This window comes from Empidonax traillii, unplaced genomic scaffold (genome assembly GCF_003031625.1).
Source record: "Empidonax traillii isolate 1590-97213 ecotype Southwest subspecies unplaced genomic scaffold, ASM303162v1 scaffold309:size1915965, whole genome shotgun sequence".
In the NCBI taxonomy this organism is placed as follows: Eukaryota; Metazoa; Chordata; class Aves; order Passeriformes; family Tyrannidae; genus Empidonax; species Empidonax traillii.
This window is the reverse complement of record NW_020955502.1, coordinates 1,891,304-1,910,518: the sequence shown is the minus strand read 5'-3', so window position 1 is coordinate 1,910,518 and position 19,215 is coordinate 1,891,304. Positions and strand designations below refer to the sequence as shown.

Below are 19,215 nucleotides of genomic sequence, written 5' to 3'. Positions count from 1 at the left end.
CAAGGGAAGAAGCCCCAGCACACAGAAGAAGCAAACTTCTACATGAACTGCAGAGCAGCTTACCTGACTGTTCTGAAAAGCAGCTTAGAAAATATCAAATCAAGAGAGCAGCTCAGCCTAGGTAATGGTTTGATCCTTTTCCCTGTGCCTGTTGTGTGTGATGGGGACAGGGGGTGTCTGCACAAGCAGTTCAGCACTGGGACTATCCCAGTGTACAGGCTCAGGAACTGTTTTAAGGAATTCACAGCAGTTTTGGATAAGGTTCAGATTTCAGTATCTTTGAAGACATTTTCCTATTAAAAAATATCATGTAGTGATTTTTCGAAGTTTTTCATTTTCCTCAAATCCTTAATCTTTGTTGCTGGGTGTTGGACGACTCGTGGAAGTGGGAATATTGGACAGAGTTTTTGCTCTGTAAATCCCCAGTATGAGTGGTCTCAGTTCAGTTTAGGTTGCGTAATTGCCCTGGCACAGAAAATCACCATAACTGGTATTCCATAGGAATTCTTACTCTGTGTTTCAACTCCTGCTGAGTTAGAATGCTTCCATAGAATGAAATAAAGAGTTTTCATTTTTTAATCCAGGCTGTGTTTATGTCGAAGTTCCTGTCAGCAGTACAATAGGAAAGAAATCTCTCTGACTGCTTCAGCTGCACTAAATAAAGGTGTTGGTAGAATCTGACTGTACTTTTGTGTTACACTGCTTGGAGCTTCTTTCCCTGCAGCAGTACATGAAATCCTACCCATCATCAGGCACATTCCCCCAGCATGTGACTTAGTGCTCTCCAGCCTTCCTCAGCTGTAATAAAAGTGCCTTTGTAACATCCTAATGATAGTTTAGGATAATCTGGATTTTAAGATAGGGGTGGTGTGAACAAGTGTCATCTCTTTATTATATGCTTTGGCTTTCATCTCTATCCATGTGCCAGTTGGCTCCATAGCAAGTGTTTGGACATTTTGCTTTCAAGGTTAACTTTGAGAGGGCAGATAGTTGCTCAGGCTCCCAGTCTTTTCAGAACTATTTAAGAACTTGTTTTAGAATTTGTAAGCATTGAGAATTATAGAATTATATTGCATCTTAATTCTGGCATTTCCCAAGTGTGCCAGTGTTTAGACATCTCTTGCTATGTGATGTTTGGCTGATGTTCTAAATTGTAAAGTATTCACTTACAGATTGGCTCTATGACACTTTTTGCTTATTCACAAATAGTGGCTTCATTTCCTGTGAGTTGTAATAATACTGAGCTTATTTAGCAGAATCGCTGCATAAAGAAATATAAATAAAAGGTGCAGGCTAATTGAATTTTCACAAAAAAAGATGTGGGAGGCAGGTAGGGTATGGCAAGTGCTGATCTCCCTGGATATATGAAAACATAGAGTTGTACATTTGAAGGATAAGCTGATAAATATAAGTAAATACTGTGCTATGCTGTGCTATGCTGTGCTGTACTGACATTCCAGACAACTCAGCTATCCACAGAACCAACCACTCAGAGTAACTGCCCTTCCTTGGCTGACCTTGACACTGCCATCTCCAAACAATTGCTCTGTGCCCAAGCGTGGCGCAGATAAAGATATAAACTGTGCTGTGTCCTCCTGGCTCTGCCTGCAGAGGTGACAGGGCAGGAATCTTTATTTAGTCCTTGCCATTCAGCTGCAGATTAGCAGCAAAGGTGCCTGGTTTCGTTTGTTTGTGTTGATGGTGACACGGTTGCCCACCGAGCGTTGTAACGGTGCCACCACCTCATTGCACAGATGGTCCTGGGCAGTGCTCAGCTGGCTCACAATCAAATGTCAGCCCAGGTGGAGATGAAGGATCTCTTGTGCTTCACTAAAAGACTTGATTATATGGCAAGATATAGAGACATCCCCTCTGGATTCACACAGACTGTTCGTTTGGGTTTAATTTCAATTTTATAACATACCTTTCTCACACTGAGAACTGGTGAAAGGATGTTTTGAGTAAAGACTTTGAAGAGGCAAACTAGATCCAGCAAATTAATGTGGAGTAATGCCAGGGGTGAGATCCAAGGCACTGGCTGCATGTGTGGGATTGGCTGTTGGCTTTAATGTGTGTCTGGGGGTATCGTTTTTCCTTTCACGTTGTGTAATTTGAATTGATGAGTTCCAATGTGTAGATGTGACGTAAAATATTGTTTAAGATAAATTCTACACTAGATCTCAGTTTTTGGCAAAACTGTTATAGATTTTAGTAGAAACAGGATCTGATAATGTGCAGGTTTACAAATAGTGTGCTCTTCATATTAAGACACAGGATACAGCCTGAATTTTACATTTGTCACATGAGAAGACTTGTCTTTGAATTTGTGGATATTTTGATTGAGTCTAAAACTAAAACTGTCCTTTAGACCCACTTTTCCCTTGAGTCATGTGGCTTTAAACAAAAGTCTGAACATGAAAGTGATTCAAGGATGTTTAGAGAAAAGTCCTTTACTGACAGCTGGGATATATAGTTAATATTGTGTTTTATTCTTCAGTACTTCAACAGGCTGGAAGAAATCCATCTCAGAAGACCATTAATAAATACTGGACTTCACAAACAACTGCACTAAATTTTGATGATTTTTGTGCTATTTTAAAACAAGAAAAGCCAGTTACAAAAACTGAGCTGCTGGAAGCATTTGGAAAAATAGACACAGATAAGACTGGATATATCTTACATGATGAGCTCTATAAAATCCTTACAACAGTAAGTAGCAGTAGAAACTCAATTATCCATCTTTAACCATTAGTAGAGATTTTGAAAATGAGATGGTAAAACTATGCTACAGTGTAAGAATGATTGGTTTGGTTTTTTTATTGCAGAGAGGCGATAAAATGACTTGGGATGAAGTGAACACAATTACTAAACAGACTGATTTTAACTGCAGTGGCAAACTTGATTACAGCAAGGTATGGCAAACACAGACACTTGTTTGATACTGTGTTACTGTTTTGGTGTTACTGACTCCATCAAACACAATATTACCACCTCCAGCTGTCTGGTGATGATCTCACCCAGGAGCCCAAATTGCCTGTGACTAAATTGTGAGCTGGATAAACAACCCACAAAGATTTGTACACAGGGGTAGTTTCATAGGAGGAAAACTAATATGATTTTTAATAATTTGTCTTCAGATTTCTAGAAAGAAATATAAATCATCTGTTGGATTGAAAGTCACTTAATTTTTATTCAGTATTTGGACCTCCTTGTTGAATGGCTCCACTTTACTGTGTTGCTTGAGTGGTTGTTCTGATTCAGGAAAATTAAAATTGTGCTTGAATAGAAAATCCATCACATCTACTGACCTGTCCTTTCCTAATTAATGTTAACTTCACTCCTTAAACCATGAGAAGGAATGTTTCACTTAGCAGATTCCCTTTCTTTCCATGCAGTTTTGTGAGCTGTACCTGACCACCAGGGAGCAGAGCTGCAGGACCGCCCGGGAGAGGCTGGAAGTTGACAGCAGGTTGAGGCAGCAGCGGTTTGGAAATCAAGCTGAAACTTCCTCTGAAGGGATCACACTGCCAGTGCCAAAACCATCCCCCAGAATCTCCAAAAAACATGATCAAAGACTACCAAAAGGTGTTTGTATTTCACATTGGGAGTTTTCATTCTGTTGGAGGTGAAGCTCTGGGTCAACAAGCAGTTGAGTTTTTGTTGAATTTTTCTCAGATCAGTGAGGATGTTATTGATTCATGTAATTTCTAGAGTGACAATCACATAAATATCTCAGCAGAATATGTTCTCAAATTCCTAAGAATAATCTTTCAGATTCCTAGGAGTGAATTCTGTTGGCTGTCACGTGACACAGTCCAGAGGAAAGAGATAAAATGAATGCTCAGATGTTGCAACAGAGACAAGTTATTTATTCCCTTCCCAGATCAGAGATGAAACCTTAAACATTTATCAATAAACTGTGTGTTTGTTTCAATTATTGAGGCTGCTCTTCAAGCACAATCAATAGGGGACTTCAGTGTTCTTCCTGGAGTTACAAAGATACTTTAAAACCTTCCCAAACTGGACAAAGACCACGGGTAACAGACTGCAGAGGTGCCATGTCTGAAATATTTGCATGGAATTTGTGCTGCTTTCAGTTGCTTCAATTCCAGGCAAGAAACCATTCTGACAAAAGAGTGATGAAGGGATCCAGTTTGTCTATGTACTTACAAACAGAGGGTTTATGATAAACAGCTTTAGGAGGGGGTTGAAACAATGTAATTGTAACTAAACCTGTGTGTTTGTAGGTGACAGCAGAGCTCCTTCAAGACCCTCATCAGCCCAAAGCGGCAAAGCTTCCAGTTGTCCCGCTGTCAGTGGGGGTTCCAGCAGCAACAGGAGCACAAAGCTAATTGAGCCCGGCACAATGAAGGTATCACACTGAAATGAGGCTGTTTTCCTCCTGGCACACATGTTATTGCATTTTAAATAAGCTAAAAATCAGAGAAAAATGGCTTCTTATGTTTTATTAAGAGTTTGTCAGGGGCAGCTATAAACCACTGAGAGCTTGATATGTGTTATTATTAACATTTTTATATACTGTTGGTTTTGCTGACATCTAGTTATTGAAAATAATTTTTCAGGTGTGAAGGTTTAATAGAACCAAGTGTGTTTTTTTATAAATGAAACCACCATTGGAGAAAACGTTTTAATGACTTCTTGAGAAATTTAAAGTTTAATATTTTATTAGGTTGGTGAGAACTTTAAATGCTTAAGTAGTCTGAAAGATTGTGTATCATAAACCTTTACATGAAAGGTAATTGGAAATAAATAACAGATCTGGGAGCATATTCAGTTTGTTGGGCATTACTTTCTAAATATATGATGTAGCCTGAAAATATTGATTTTTAGTTAAACTAATATGTTCTATCAGTATTTTCTTTTGAATAAATCACTCATTCAATATAAATTCCTATGGGAGAGAGACAACAAAGTCACTTTGCTAAGTCAATATTTGTAGAGTGTTAATATTGATCTTTTTCCTTTGTTTTCCCTTTCTTGACTGAACCTTTACTAGTTTTCTTTCACCAGAAAATAATAGCTGCAGAAATATAAAACATTAACTGGAAACTGCTCAGATACATTAAAAATGTGCACCTTGAGACTCCTGTATAAAAGGGGAAAAATGGTTATGACCACACAGTGTAACTGCTGCTGGAAAACTGAACTGATTGTTCTCAGGAGCTACATCTTTGTTTCAAATAACAACTCTGGATTTGTTATTGAACTCTGAAGTCCTTTATATCTTCCCCACTGCTGTACAGTGACATTTGTTCTATATGAAAATTTAAAAACATCATCTCCGAGGAATTTTTTTGCAGTCTGTTTGGGTATCTGGACCTCCATGCAATTTAACCTGCAATTCCACCTTGTTCAGCCATGATGTGTGGGGTGTTAAAGCAGCACACACTGAGCCAAGATTGGATTCTTCTTTCTTTGCACAAACCAGTAAGAACTTACTGAAAAACCCAAAGCAGCTGCAGGTATCAATTAGTATTGATTAGCATCATTCAAACCCTGAAATCATTCAAGAAACGTGAAAAGGTGGAAGTAGAACTGTTAATTTTTATAAACTCTGTTTGGCACAATGCAAACTCACTGTCAGAATCAGTGAATAAATACCCAGGGATTCAGTTGTGGTGTGGATCAGAATGTAGCACCCAAAAAGCCTTCTTATTCATCTTCTATTCAGAAATATTTTATTTTTTTTTTCTGCTGTCCACCTGTGGTTTTGGACCAGTAAGAAAATATTGCCCTGAGGAAGTTGGACCAAAGCCAATGTAACATTTCTGGCAGAGGAGAACACTGGAAGTCAGAATATGGTGAATGTCTGAATTTAAAACCCATGGAATGTGCTCCTAGTCCATTCTTCCATGTGTTTTCTTTTTGTCAGTGAAGTTTTGGGACGTGTTCCAAGCCAAATCAATAAATTGTGGGAGAAAAAACCAGCCAGTTACAGATGTGCATAAACATCACGTTGGGCTTCAACTGCAGCTGAATCCCAATTTGTGAACAGACTGATGGAGATGTTAAATTTCTGCAGAGTGTTCTTGGTGTTGGTTTTAGTTGAGATTGAAAGACATCAGCAAAAACAGAAAGGGGATCATGTCCTAAAAATGGAGCTCTTTGCTGTAATCACAGGAACAATTCCTGTCACAAACATTGCTTTTTATTTGGAATTCTGCAGTGGTGTGGGGACAGTTTCAGTAGTAACTCAAATTGCAGTAGCAGTGACCAGCAGCAGGTCGTGCCTAAACTTCTGTACAATCAACACAAACACAACTATTTCCCACTTTGGCTGTGATTTGACAACTTCTGTTACGCTTTGACGTGACAAAGTAAAATCAAGCCAGAAAATCATCTTTTATCTTCCCAAATTTGCCTGTTTGTAATTTGGCATGGATAATTTAGGGCACTTAGCACCACCTTATGCTCTGTGCAAGAATAACAGTTCAGGAGTTGATTTCCTAAAACTTTGATCAGCTTTTTGTCCAGCAGTTTTGTCAGGAATTAAACAGGGAGACTGAGTGAGCAAACACCCACTTATCTCAGCTGTGTCATGTTTTCAGGGTGAAATAATTGTTGCCTTTAGATCAACATCTTGGATGAACATAACAATGAATAATTTGAGATTAAGAGAGTTCCCAGCTATGTAAAATGAATGCTTGAATGACAAGTGTTTAAATGGAGGAGCTGATCCTGTTCCCCCAATAATCAGTGGCAAAACTTAAGGCTCTTAAATCCTTGAGTCTCTGAGTATCCATTAATCCAAACCAGGGAAGGCAAATCAAGGATGTCTCACATTCCTTAAGGCATACAGTGTGTCTGTATTTATTTTATCTCACTTTTTTAGCAAAAAAAAAAAAAACAAACCAACAAACCAAACAAATCATTCTAACGATATTTGAAATTGAAAATTGGGAGCTGCTGTTTAGAAAAAATAAATAATTGAAGCGTGGAGCTGTTTCAGCAAAATCATGGCATCTCTACAAACCTTGTTATTCACAAACCCAGCACTTTTCAGTTTGCCTTTTAACAGCTTTGACAGAAGTCAAGAAAAATCACATTATTTGACCAGTACTTGTGTTTGTGATTTGTCTGAGCAAATAACCCCTCATTGCTCAGCTAATCAGTTGTGTTCCCTGCTTGGTTGGCCTGAGGGAGGTAGCAAAATTCCAGCCTTTTGGTGGTAAATCACACAGTTCAGGGAATTTCATTAAATCAGTGGCAATTCAGCTTTGATTTCATCTGAGCACCAGGGGAATCTGATTTTGAGGCATTTTCACAAGGGAAGCAATAAAAATTGACGACAAAAACGACTATTTGAGATACTCTTTTTTTAAAGCAAGAATTATCAGGGCTGTATCTTGTGGTGTATGTTATGCAGGGTTTATTAAATAATAAAATCAGTATTTCAGAGGAGGTGCTCTTATCTCAATCAAAGGTAACATTGAATACTTGCTCGGTTCCCAGGAATGGCAGTGTGCACAATCCAAGGGCTGCTTCTACTTGGAAGAAGACGGTGAAATCATCAGTCACAAGTACAGGGTGCACTTCCCTCAGAGGTCCTCAGTTTGTGTCACCATCAAGCCTTTAAATGTTCCCCAGGTAGAAGGTGAGTGTGTTTTTATTTCATTTTCTTGTTCAAAAGAGTGAAACCCACCCTTAGATCCACCTGGGCTCGGTCAGTGCTTTCCAAACACTTTGTGTTTTACTCAGGACCTTTGTCTTGTTGTTGCATTGGAATTATTTTCTCTCCGAGTAGACTCTTTCTTTCCTAATCCTGTAAAACAGGGGCCATGAGATTCCAAAGTTGGTTTGGACTCATCTGTTGTGCTACAGGTTGGTGATTGATTCTGACTGAGATTGGTAATAAAAACTTCACTGCAAATAACTGATGGAAAGGAGTCATTTTTCCCAGTTGCTGCCTGGCTGAAGGGGGAAGCTGATCAACAGACCCCAGGGAGAAAAAGGGATCTGAATCTGACAGATGGAAGTAATTTAACAGATTTGGGGATGTCTCAGTGCTCTGCTCAGAACTTTGGGGTTTTTTTATGGCACCCTTGAACCTGTACCTCAGACAGTTCCGCTGCAGGATTGCCCAGACGTTCTCTGTAACCAAAAAAACCTTATCTTTTGTATAAAAACATTCTACTTTTGCACAATATAATTGTCCTGTGTATGGAACTATCTCTGTGCTTTGCTGTGGGGAGGAAGGCTCAACACTGGTGTGTAAGGAAGGGATCCACATTAGCAGAGCAATGACCTTTTCAGGAGAAAACTCTCTTCACATTTTGAACAAATTTGTGTGGTGTATAACCACATCCTTGGTATTCTTGACTCTTAATTACAGAGCTATTCTGTCAATAGTTCCTGATGATAGAACTATTAATAGGAATAATTATCTGTGAGACAATCACAAGGCTTGGAACAATTTCTCTGATTGACCTAAATAGGAAGGAAATCCCAATATCCTGTAATGGATTCTTAATTTCCATTGTACACGAACAGGGATCAATATTATAAATACCATGAATATATCCATTTTGAGGTCCAAGGAAAACCACTTTTGTGCCATCATTAAGCATTTCTGTGTGGAATATTTTTCTCCTTAGGAAGATCTTGTCACTGGTTGTCAGTGGATACAGCTTTGTTTATTCTGAAGGAGAACGAAACCCAAGAGAATCTACAGCTTGTGAGCTTTACTGAAGTACAAAACAAAGAGGTCAGATATTGTTGTTGTGTTTGGGTTTTAATTGTTATTTATTTAGTGTGTATGTTAATATTATATGGGTGAGCTCCATGGGATTGAGAGGAATTCAAGCTGCACTAGTCAGATTAGAGAGAAGCAGCACCTTTTCCAGGCATGTTCCCTTTCAAAACTGACAGCACTTGTGCAAGGTAAGATGTAACAGAATTGCAATTCCACATGTATGGAAGGTTAATGGAATTCTGGTGAGAACCACGTTATTGTGTGATATGTTGGCAAGTATTGGTGAGTTGCTCAGAAACTCACTTTATTCCTGCACCCCCAAACCCAAAATTTCAAAGGGAAAATGTGTTGAAATTTCCTCTAATTTTCTTTCTCCTTCCACATATAATTTTGAACTTCACAGGGCACAGGATATTCTTATCCTTTGGCAGAAATAAGGGAGGAGAAATGGCAGCATTAACTTAGTTCTCCCTTCTCCCCTCATCTCTGCTCCTGTATGTGTTTTTAAATTTTATTGTAAGGGATTCACTAGAGGTTTTTGTCTTTAAAATAGCATCTTTAAGGAAAGCACCCAGCATTACTAGTGTTTTCAAGTGATTATTCACTTTTGTGTGGATATTACTGGTAATAAAGAAAGGCATCATTTGAGAAGTGAGTGACAAACTTGCCTGTGTCCCTCCAAGAGCAGATGTTTGGCTGGAAAGGGGAGCTTGGATCTGGGAATTACTGGCTGCTCCCGTTCACAACAGGCTGCAGGCTGAGGAAGGGGAAAACACAAATTGCTGGAGAAGCAAAATTGGTGTATAGGGATGAAGATGGAGAGCTGGCCCTCACCAAGGACTTCAGGTGAGTCACATTCCCAAACTGAAAAAGGGTGTTCTCCAGCTAAAATGCAGCTTTTTGAAAGCTCTGTCTTCCTAAAGTACAGGATATTCTCAAATGGACTGAACAGTTCCTGCCAATATTATGAGACAGAAAAGCAAGCAGAAGCCTTTGGAAATAGTTTTGCCTTTTTTAATCTTTCAGAGCTGCTCTATTGGATATATTTGAAACAATAGATTTGGATGGGAATGGCCTCTTGAGTCTGGAGGAATACAACTTCTTTGAACTGAGAACTAGTGGGGAGAAGTGTGATGAGGAAGCATGGGCTGTGTGTAAAGGTAAGTTCATTGCTGTACTTAATTAAACTAATTAGGGCCATCAATCTACTTACAAGTTGTATGTGTATAGTACAGAAGAACTGAGTATTTTGTAGCCTATTCCAAGGACACATGGAGATATTGTTCTCTTCTCCCTTTGTTTTCTTTTTTTTTTCCTTTTCCAGTCTCCTGTCCCTTGTTTTGCTTCATTCTGGTGTGTGTGCCACTGACCTTCTGCTGAGAAAGTTCTTGCCATTCCTAATTGTTTTGTAGCTGCCAAAACCTACAGATTTTGGTGACGTGGTGAATGAAACTATAAAAGGTATTTGTTTTACCCATGTCCTTTGTGCAGATTAGGCTGGGGCTGCTTTCCTATCTCACAAAGAGCTGAGAGGTTCATTTAATTCGTGTCTGTGGTGCTCTAAAATGGTATCCAGAGTGTCTGAGGATTGCCAGTGTCTCGTTGTATGTCAGCCCATGTCATGTTTGGCATAATTCCTTTGTGGGCTGTGACACACTGGCCAAGATACTGCAGATCTGGAAAATCCTACCGATCATTTCTCCCCAAAACACTCCAAGGTGTTGGACTTTTTCTAACTGATGGAAAACTGATACAAAATCCCTTTCTCTAACTTTCTCCTCTGTTTCATCCCTGTATGTACTTTTCCACTCTTGGACTCTGTCAGGTGATGCCTCTGCACTTATCTCCACATGAGCAGGGAGGGGTAAATATGTGTGAATAAATAAGGCAGGAAAGAGCAGAATCTGGTGAATGTTTTACCAGGTCATTAATCAGTCGAAAGGGTTCAGACAAATATCATAAATCTTGACACCAAAGTTCAAGCCATTTATTACAGCAGCTGTACCCTTGGATAGATTTATTAAATTGGTAATCCCTTTTTAATAATATATAGTAAAGATTTAGCATTGTTGTGAAGATGAGAAAACCATTTTTAAAACTCTCTGACACAAGGACATTTCAATTATGTGTTTGCTGACATTAGAGGGATATCTATGATATTCTCTCTAGAGAGGGGTGTTAGGATTACTGGAATTTTATTGCTTTTTAGGAACTAAGTAAATCATTTCTATATCAAGGACCTCAAGGGTGCTGGTTTCAGCTGACTTTCATTTCCCATTCCTAAAATACCCCTTTCTGCAAATTTCAACCACAAAGCTTTAGCATAAAGCAAAGAGAATGAATATGAACTGCTTGTGTTTTGAAATCTCACCCTCTTTTGGGTTATCCAAGGGAGCAGCTGTTTCCAGGCATTATCCCAAATCCACAGGGAAGCTCTGCAAAGAGCACATGGCTGGTCAAGGACAGTCTTTCCCAAATAATATTGGAGAGCCCAAAAAATGGCTCCATCTTTTAAACTGTGGCTTTGGAAGGGTAAAGTGTGTTTGCAGAGAGAACAGACTTTTGAGTGTTACTTTCTATTTCCTTTAAACAGAGAATTTTGAGATGAAGAAGAATGAACTCACGAGACAAGGATTCCTGGATTTGAATCTCATGGAAGCCACGGACCGGGAGGGGGATCCCAGTGACCTCTGGGTCACTCTGTTGTCCCTGGGCTACAACAAGGCCTTGGAAATGATGGAGGTATGAGGGACACAAAGCCAACCCAACTGCTCGTGCTGAACTGCAGCACTGTCTGTGTCTGCCAGCAACTGACTCCAGCAGCTCAGGGACCCACTCCAAACACGGTGCATTCAGGATTTACACTATCACATCCATTACCCTGTTTATTAGGATAACACCTGGACTGCTGAAAGAGAAAGTTTTCCTTTTGCTTCAGAGAAAGACAGGATTTTGTGGGTTATAGGGAAGAAATTTTGGATTACACCCATTGGAGGAGTTCATTGCCCTTGCTGGTGAGATGTGATCAGACAGTGATGGTGAATTGTGACCTCTCAGCAAACTTAGAAACACTGCAGCACTTGCTCTCCTTAAAAAAGTCGCTTTCCTAGTCCAAACCACAACAAAAATGGATAATTTTTTTCCACATGATTCAGAATTTCTGATTTTCAGACATGACTATTTCTTTTTTCTTGCCTTTCACAGCAGTATCTGAATGTGTCCAACCTAAAATTTTAATGAAGAGGCTTTAGGTGGCACACTGTTTACTTACAGGCCAGGGATTATTTTTCTAATGTGTATATACACCTAGATATTTTATTTTATTATTTTATTTCGGTTTTTAAATTTATTTTTGTAGAAATAATTTTGGTGTTAATAGTTCTCACTCAAGAAAGAAGATCTTTTTAATGAAGAGAAAAAATTATGAAAAATTAAAGAAAACATTTAATAGACAGATAATTAAATCATCTAGGTTTCATTTAAGATCATAGTCTGATAATGTCATTTAACTTCATTAAAGTAAAGCAGGTTAGTGTAGTCACTGTATAAAATATCTGTGTGAAACAAATATATGCAGACCCCAAACAGTCAACATGAGAGACACCCCCTCTCAGTGAAAATCTTGGATCTTGGTGAGGGATTTCATGATGAGCAGTTTCTCCTTTTCCTCCAAGTTGTGGTTGGCAGAGCCCTTGCAAAGCTGTTTTTCTGCATTTCAGCCACGAGAGGGAGCAATCCTCCAAGAAAGAGCATTTTGGGGAGGTTTTTAAGCAGTTGGGAATTTCAGGCAGGTGTTTTGTGCCTTACACCAGCTGTGGTTTATGGCTCCAGCCTTTGCTTTCCAAGGGACAACATTAATCTGAACATCTCCATCTGTTAACTTGTGTCTGTCACTTCACACTTTAATTCCTTGATTTCAAACACTTCAAGAGTGGTGTTTTGGGAGCACTGAGCCTCTAAAGGCAGAACTTGAGAAATCCTGGTGGATTCCAGCAGGCGTTTGAAAGGGACTGAGGTGCCGTTACTGTGTCTGGAAAAATGCAAACTCCTGGTTGTTGCACCAGCAGTAACACTGCTTGGTGTAACAGGGTAGATGTAATAAATCTGCGGGAAGTGGCACCAGTAGCAACAGTGTGACAGGGAAAGGAGTCAGGGCTATTTCAGACTCTGGAATACATTCATACTGCATCCTAATTGCTGTGCATTTTGCTGGCAAAGGAAGGGTTTCCTGTGTTGGAGCTGAATATACCAAACTGTACATTGAGTGTACTGTGGCTGGCATGAAAAACGTCATCTGTCCTGTAAAATACCGCCCCAGCTCTCAGCTTTGGTGTATCTGATATTCAGGGACATCCTTGTGTTTTGGTAATTCTGCTTCAGAGCAGATATGAAAATACTGAGGAGCTGTGGATGAAAACCTGAGGGGAAAAACTTCAGCTGAGGTGATGGTAAAACCCGTATTTCCCATTGCAGGCCTGTCCCTTTGTCATCGACATCCACGCCGAGAGGTGCAAACCCCGGATGAAGGCCGTGTGTCTAGAGGCAGGGGGCTTCCAGCTCAGCAGGGCTCTCTGCTGGGCTGTGGTGAGCAAAGGACAGCCCAAAGCACTGGATGGCTCTGACAGCATCATCGCCTACACCTACAAATCAGGCAGGAGAATCACTTCTGTTATTGAAAATAAGGTATGGCAGGAGACCTCTGCAAGGTACAATGTGTGAATGTCTGTTATTACAGTTCTTCCCTCCCCTCTTTTATATTTGAGAATTACATTTTCTCTTAAGTTTTTGTATCTATTTCATTAAAAAAAACACAAAAAATAGGGCCTGATGTGCTCCTTTTGGCATATGACTCAGACTGCTAAACACTGGTGTCAGAAGGGCAACCAGTTTTAAATATCATATAGAACCTGAATATTTTTGTGTTCACATTCCAATTTTTCAGTATTTTGATAACAATTGGAGACACAATATCATCATAATATGAGAAAACAAACACTAAGAACAGGAAATGAAATTACAGAGAATTCAAAGAATACAGCACTTGCACTATTTAGCATTTTCAGTGCCCACAAGAAAGTCAAAGAGCAGTGATTTGCATTGACTGTGTTATGGATGAATTATTAACTGGTTAGTCTGACAGGATTATTACTAATCCAAGCTAAGAATTGCAAATCCCAGCAGAAGTGGTTGGTGAGAAGCAGAGATTTTAAACCTTTCTGCATAGAACATAATGAACCTGCTGTTCCTTCTCAGTCTCATTTGTATCAGGAACTGCGAGTTAATAAACACAGCTCAGGAAGATGCTGAAATTAAGATGCTTTAAATCTGAAAAGATCACAGCAAGAAGTATATGTTTAAAAGGAGAGACAGGCAGAAGGGGATGGGTTGGAGGACTAATATTAGGCTCCTGGAACTCTGGGTTTAGATATGCACTCTGCCCTTTAGGGTGGCCCTGGCAGAGTTATTTATATGTTTGGGGCTGTGGTAGAGAAGGAGATGAGGTCTGCACTCAGACAGCTCGATGCTCCCTGGCATTTGTGGGAGTCTTCAGTGACTTCTGGCAGTAGATCTGTTGGTGCAAAGGTACATTTGAAACTGTGGCTCTTCAAAGAGCATCCTTAAAGCATTTCTGTCCTGGAAAATAGCAAAGTCAGAGGAAGCCAAAGGGATGTGTAGCTGGTACAGGAAGAACAGACAATGAACCAGTAAACTAAGGGATTCCCTCATGTTTTTTCATTTACAGTCTGAAAACAAAGTGATTGTTCGTGTCAACAATGAGCAGAGTAAGAACTGCCTAAATAGCAGGGGACTTACAGTTTTTGCTGTAGAAGTGGCACTGAAATCCATGATGGTAAGGGTTTTTTTTCATTATTATTGCTCAACCAACTTACAATCTAAGCAATAAGAAAATCATGTGACATCCTTATAGTTTCCTTTTGTGGGTCTTTTACTATGAGAAGGAGCGTTTGGAGAGTGGCATCTTCGTGACCAGTGCAGATCAGATGTAGTTCTTGATGTTTTGTTATAAAAGGCCATAACTGTTCGGTTTTTCACACATGGACCTGTCTCAGTTGTCCATCCAATACATGTACCACTTACTAATATTTTTAATAATCCTTGTCAAAGTCCGTGTTTTCTTTTTATTTTTCACTTAGCAAATTTTAGATCAGATACATTGATACCTGTGAGGGACAGACCAGGCATGCACTAACCAGAAACAGCAGTAAATGCATTGCAGTCCTTCTGCCCAGTGGGATTTGCAGATGGCTACTTCTGTTAAACTTGACTTAGGGGTGTTCAGCCACGAGACATTTTGATCTGCTGATCCCTGTTGCAGAGCTGGGCAGGCTGTAGGGAAAACCCAGGGACAGAAAATGCACTGCAGTGAAAATGCACTGCAAATGCAGATGATGTTTTTCTTCATTTATTATTGAATAAAATCCTGGGTTTATTATTCTAAATGTACAGTCCCTTTGTTTAAAAGAAGAGGCTTCCAAGCTATTTTGTATTTCCCAGCTTTCCAGTTTGTATTCAAACCCATTGTAAAAGGCACAGTCCCGTGACACAGGCAGGGCTGGGGCCTATTCTGATACTGCTGCTGACACTTTAGATATCCACAGGCTGGTCCTGTAAGGTGTTTTTTAATTGTAATTTAGGCTTCATCTAGTACTGGGTTCAGTGTCCCTGTGAATGTTTTGCTGTCATGCAATTAAATTCTATAGTAATGTTTGCATATCAGCTGTCAATGTGGATGAGGAACGTTCATCATTTAGTGGTGCAGGTACTGAAACAGTTCCTTTTGCTTACACAGCACGTGAGGCGACAGTTCTCCAAGCCCCAGCCATTTCACCTCTGTTTTCTCTCTCCTGTCCAGGTGTGTCAGCACGTGGTGCCCCTGAACGAGCAGGAGGAGTGGATTTATAACTGTGCGTACTCCCTTGTGCGTTAAACCTTCTGGTCACAAGCTGGGAATGTTCACACCAAACCAGGAGTGGGTTTGGGCAGCTTCCAGACAATTTGTAGTCTCGTCCTTCTCAAAGAGCTGCCATACACTGGTGCTTTGCAGGGTTTGATCTGTTAAAGCCAACGAATCACATATGTCTGATATCACTCATTTCTGCTAAGGCTGTGAAGAAACACGTACAGTGATAGATTAGGGTGGAATAAGTGTGTGTAAAATCCTTGGACAGAATAAATTACTGGCATGAAAACACTGAGGCACAATAAAAATTAGTGCTGTTCAGTGATACAATTGACAGCTGTAACATAATAGTGTTTTATAAAGGCTGGTTTCCCTAAATATGCCCTGATTTTGTACATGTACTGTAGTTCCATCACAGGCTGGAACTGCTTCACTGAGGAAAAACTTACTTTGGTGAGTGGGTCTGGTGGATTCCTAATTAAACACTGATGTGGTTTTGGTGTGAGAAGGATAAAGTGATGAGGCTCAAGATTTTATTTTGCCTCTTTCCCTTTTCTCCCCTCATTGATAATACTCATCTTGCACTTTTTCTGTAATTACTGCCTAATTTTATACTCTTTTATGTAAAATAAAGTCTGCCTTTTTGTATGTAATAATATTTCTTTATCATTTGGGGGAAACAAAGTTTTGTCTTGGGCTCTTGACTGTTAACAACAATTAATTATTTCCAGGGTAGCTGAAGTAAGGAGACTGAAGTGCACCAAGTTGAGGCTGCAACAGCAAAGAAAACCAGCTTTGAGGTACTAAAAATATTCATCTTATTTTTCTGGTTCCTCTAAATGTCTGTTACTGTGGAAAAAAAAAAAAAAAAAGGATGACCCTGCCCACTGGATGCTTGAAAAGTGTCTGAGTTTAAAATAGCCGTTAAATGTACGTGACCTCATGTGTAAGGGCAGCGAGAAGTGTTGCAAGGCTATTTTTATCTGCCATAACTCCTGCACTCCGCTGTTCCTCTGCTGTAATCGTACACTGGGCAAGCCAAATGTCAGTGCCAAAAAGAGAGCTGGGCTCTGATTTACACACTTGGTGCTGGGGCAGGTTTCCTGGCCATCTTTTAGTTTCCCATTTTTTCCCCGTAGCGAGTACAGCAGACATGGTTTTCATTTTCAGAACTACCTAAAAGAGGTAGAGGTTGAGGCCACACAAATATTTGGTGATTTCTAGCTCTGCCCCAGCTCTGGAAATGCTGCCTCAGGCAGGGTGTGGGCAAATCAGAAGTTCCCAGCTACATGTCTAAGGAGGAGTTAGGAAATAATGAGACACGTTCTGTGTAGAACAGACACTACAAAGTGAGCAGCCCATTATTTGCATTTCCCTTGTTTGTCAAATCAGTCTTTTTAGATGTGGCAGGAATTCATATGCAACTCTCTCTGCATTTTAGGAAAGGAATGGTTAAGGCTGAAGGAAGTGCTTAGTGGAGAAATCACTGCTCGTGAAAGACTTGGTTTTGCTGCAGGTAAAACACATGGCACAGCAACAGGGGAACTTCATTTATTTCCTGATCCTCTTGCTGCTAGGAAGGGTTTAATTACCAAGATTTTAAAGTGGGAATGTGGGCAAGCTCTCCATGGTAGGCTCTGCCTTTCCTGCCCTGGAGGAGGTGAGAATAGAGATCTCAGAATCTGCAGATTCTTTACCAATTTGCTTCAAGTCCAGCTCCAGCAAGACAGAAAAACATTCCAGCTTCTCTTTTCAAGGCTGAACACAGGTACCAGCTTATTTTCTTCAAGGGGAGACATTTGGGAGAAAAGGTGTCTGTAACACCTGTAATTACCTTTCTTTTGAGAACTGGCACTAGGATAACAAAATTCAGGTTCTTCATGGGTTTGCCAACACTGACCTTCCCTGAGGGTATTGAAGGGCTCCTGCTTGTGTGGGATGGTCAGCTGAGGCCGGGGGCTGACTGTAGGGCTTGTGGTGACATCTTGCTGATGGCTGTGGGGGCACAGAGGGTCTGGAGCAGCAGGAGCAGCTGAAGGAGCTGGGGAGGGGCTCAGCCTGGAGAAAAGGAGGCTCAGGGGGGCCTTCTGGCTCCTGCAACTCCCTGACAGGAGGGTGGAGCCAGGTGAGGGTTGGGCTCTGCTCCCAGGGAACAAGGGACAGGATGAGATGAAATGGCCTCAAGTTGTGCCAGGGGAGGTTTAGGTGGGACAGCAGGAAGGATTTCTTCATGGAAAGAGTGGTCAGGCTTTGGAAGGGGCTGCCCATGGCAGTGATAGAGTGCCCATCCCTGGAGGGATTTAAAAGCCCTGTGGATGTGGCACTTGGGACGTGGGTCAGTGGTGGCCTTGGCAGTACTGGGGGAACAGCTGAACTCCATCACTTTAGAAATCTTTTCCAATCTAAATCATTCCACGATTCCATGACCCCTGTCCGAAGCAGAGCACCCACCCGCGCAGGTGCTCAGTGCTGTGGCAGGACAGGGGAGCTCAGTGCTCCTGTCTGCACACCCCGAGCGCGGCGGTGCGGCATCGGCACCCTCTGCGGGCAGGGCAGGGCAGGGCAGGGCAGGGCAGGGATGCTGTGTCTCTCTGCGCTGGGTGCCCAGGCGGCAGCGCGGGCGGTGCCTTTAAGGGGCGGTCTCGGGGCGGTGCTGGCGGCGGGGCCGGTCCGGCCCGGTCCCCCCCGGCTCCCGGAACTCTCCCGGCGCCGGCCATGGTGCGGATCGAGACCGTGAAGACCAAGCCCTACGGCGACCAGAAGCCGGGCACCAGCGGGCTGCGCAAGCGGGTCACGGTGTTCCAGAGCAATGTGCACTACACCGAGAACTTCATCCAGAGCATCCTGGCCACGGTGCCGCCCGCAGAGCGCCAGGAAGCCACGCTCGTGGTGGGGGGCGACGGCCGCTTCTACATGAAGGACGCCATCCAGCTCATCGTCCGCATCGCCGCCGCCAACGGGGTAAGGATCCGGGATCCGGGATCCCGGAAATCGCTGGCGCTTTGCGTGTCCGCGGCGTGGAAGTAACTCGGTGAGTGACAGATGAGCTGACGAGGCTGCCGTGGGCTCAGCTCGGGGTCCAGGCAGGAGAATCCCCCCGGCAGCCTTTCGCCGCCACGGTACGTGCGGGAGCCAGCGGACATCGGCCAGGGAGGAGGCAAACGCAACTTTGCTCGTATTCCTTCTCCCTTCGGGCCATCGGGGGGCTTTCCAGCTGAAACACAAACCAGGACACAGCGTGCAGGTGGTGAGGTTTGGGAGGGGAGCAGCGTTCCCTTCCGCGGCATTGGAATGTGTCTCCCTGCTCGGGATTCATCCCTGTTGCTTCATCTTGGTCCTGTCACTTGGGCAGCCCGAGGGAAGCCCAGCAGGGAACGGGATATTGGTAGGAAGAGCTGCACCGGAGCCGAGTTTGTAAAGGGAGGCTCTTCCCTACATTTTGTGTTTTCCAAATGAAAAATATCCCCTTCTCCTGGGATTCCAACATAGCAACAAACGTTCTTCCTCGCAGACCACGAAGGAGGGAGTGAGCTGAGGATGTTTGGTGGTCTGGGCTGGACATAGGATAAATAGGATAAAA

At 41.8% G+C, this 19,215-nt stretch overlaps 2 protein-coding genes across 6 annotated transcripts in view; both read left to right on the top strand.

Moving 5' to 3' along the window:
• The window catches only part of EFCAB7 (EF-hand calcium binding domain 7), a 20,475-nt gene extending 2,994 nt beyond the window's left edge, over positions 1–17,481 (top strand). The window contains exons 4-17 of one of the 5 annotated variants that reach the window (XM_027891070.1): positions 2,498–2,709; positions 2,826–2,912; positions 3,396–3,585; positions 4,248–4,372; positions 7,474–7,615; positions 8,616–8,725; positions 9,402–9,559; positions 9,740–9,873; positions 11,307–11,455; positions 13,187–13,396; positions 14,457–14,564; positions 15,588–15,653; positions 16,367–16,435; positions 17,077–17,481. In XM_027891070.1, the coding sequence (XP_027746871.1) occupies positions 2,498–2,709; positions 2,826–2,912; positions 3,396–3,585; positions 4,248–4,372; positions 7,474–7,615; positions 8,616–8,725; positions 9,402–9,559; positions 9,740–9,873; positions 11,307–11,455; positions 13,187–13,396; positions 14,457–14,564; positions 15,588–15,653; positions 16,367–16,375 (1,700 nt within the window). In that variant the 3' untranslated portion in view covers positions 16,376–16,435; positions 17,077–17,481. Of the gene's footprint in view, positions 1–8; positions 122–2,497; positions 2,710–2,825; positions 2,913–3,395; positions 3,586–4,247; positions 4,373–7,473; positions 7,616–8,615; positions 8,726–9,401; positions 9,560–9,739; positions 9,874–11,306; positions 11,456–13,186; positions 13,397–14,456; positions 14,565–14,642; positions 15,026–15,587; positions 16,161–16,366; positions 16,436–17,076 lie in introns of those variants that run through there. The other 4 variants (XM_027891069.1, XM_027891072.1, XM_027891068.1 and 1 more) reach the window with 4 other exon arrangements.
• A 750-nt stretch (positions 17,482–18,231) lies between these two features.
• Positions 18,232–19,215, top strand: part of PGM1 (phosphoglucomutase 1) — a 20,530-nt gene continuing 19,546 nt past the window's right edge. Inside the window, exon 1 of the mRNA XM_027891074.1 lies at positions 18,232–18,596. Within this exon, the coding sequence (XP_027746875.1) occupies positions 18,351–18,596 (246 nt within the window). The 5' untranslated portion in view covers positions 18,232–18,350. The remainder of the gene's footprint in view (positions 18,597–19,215) is intronic.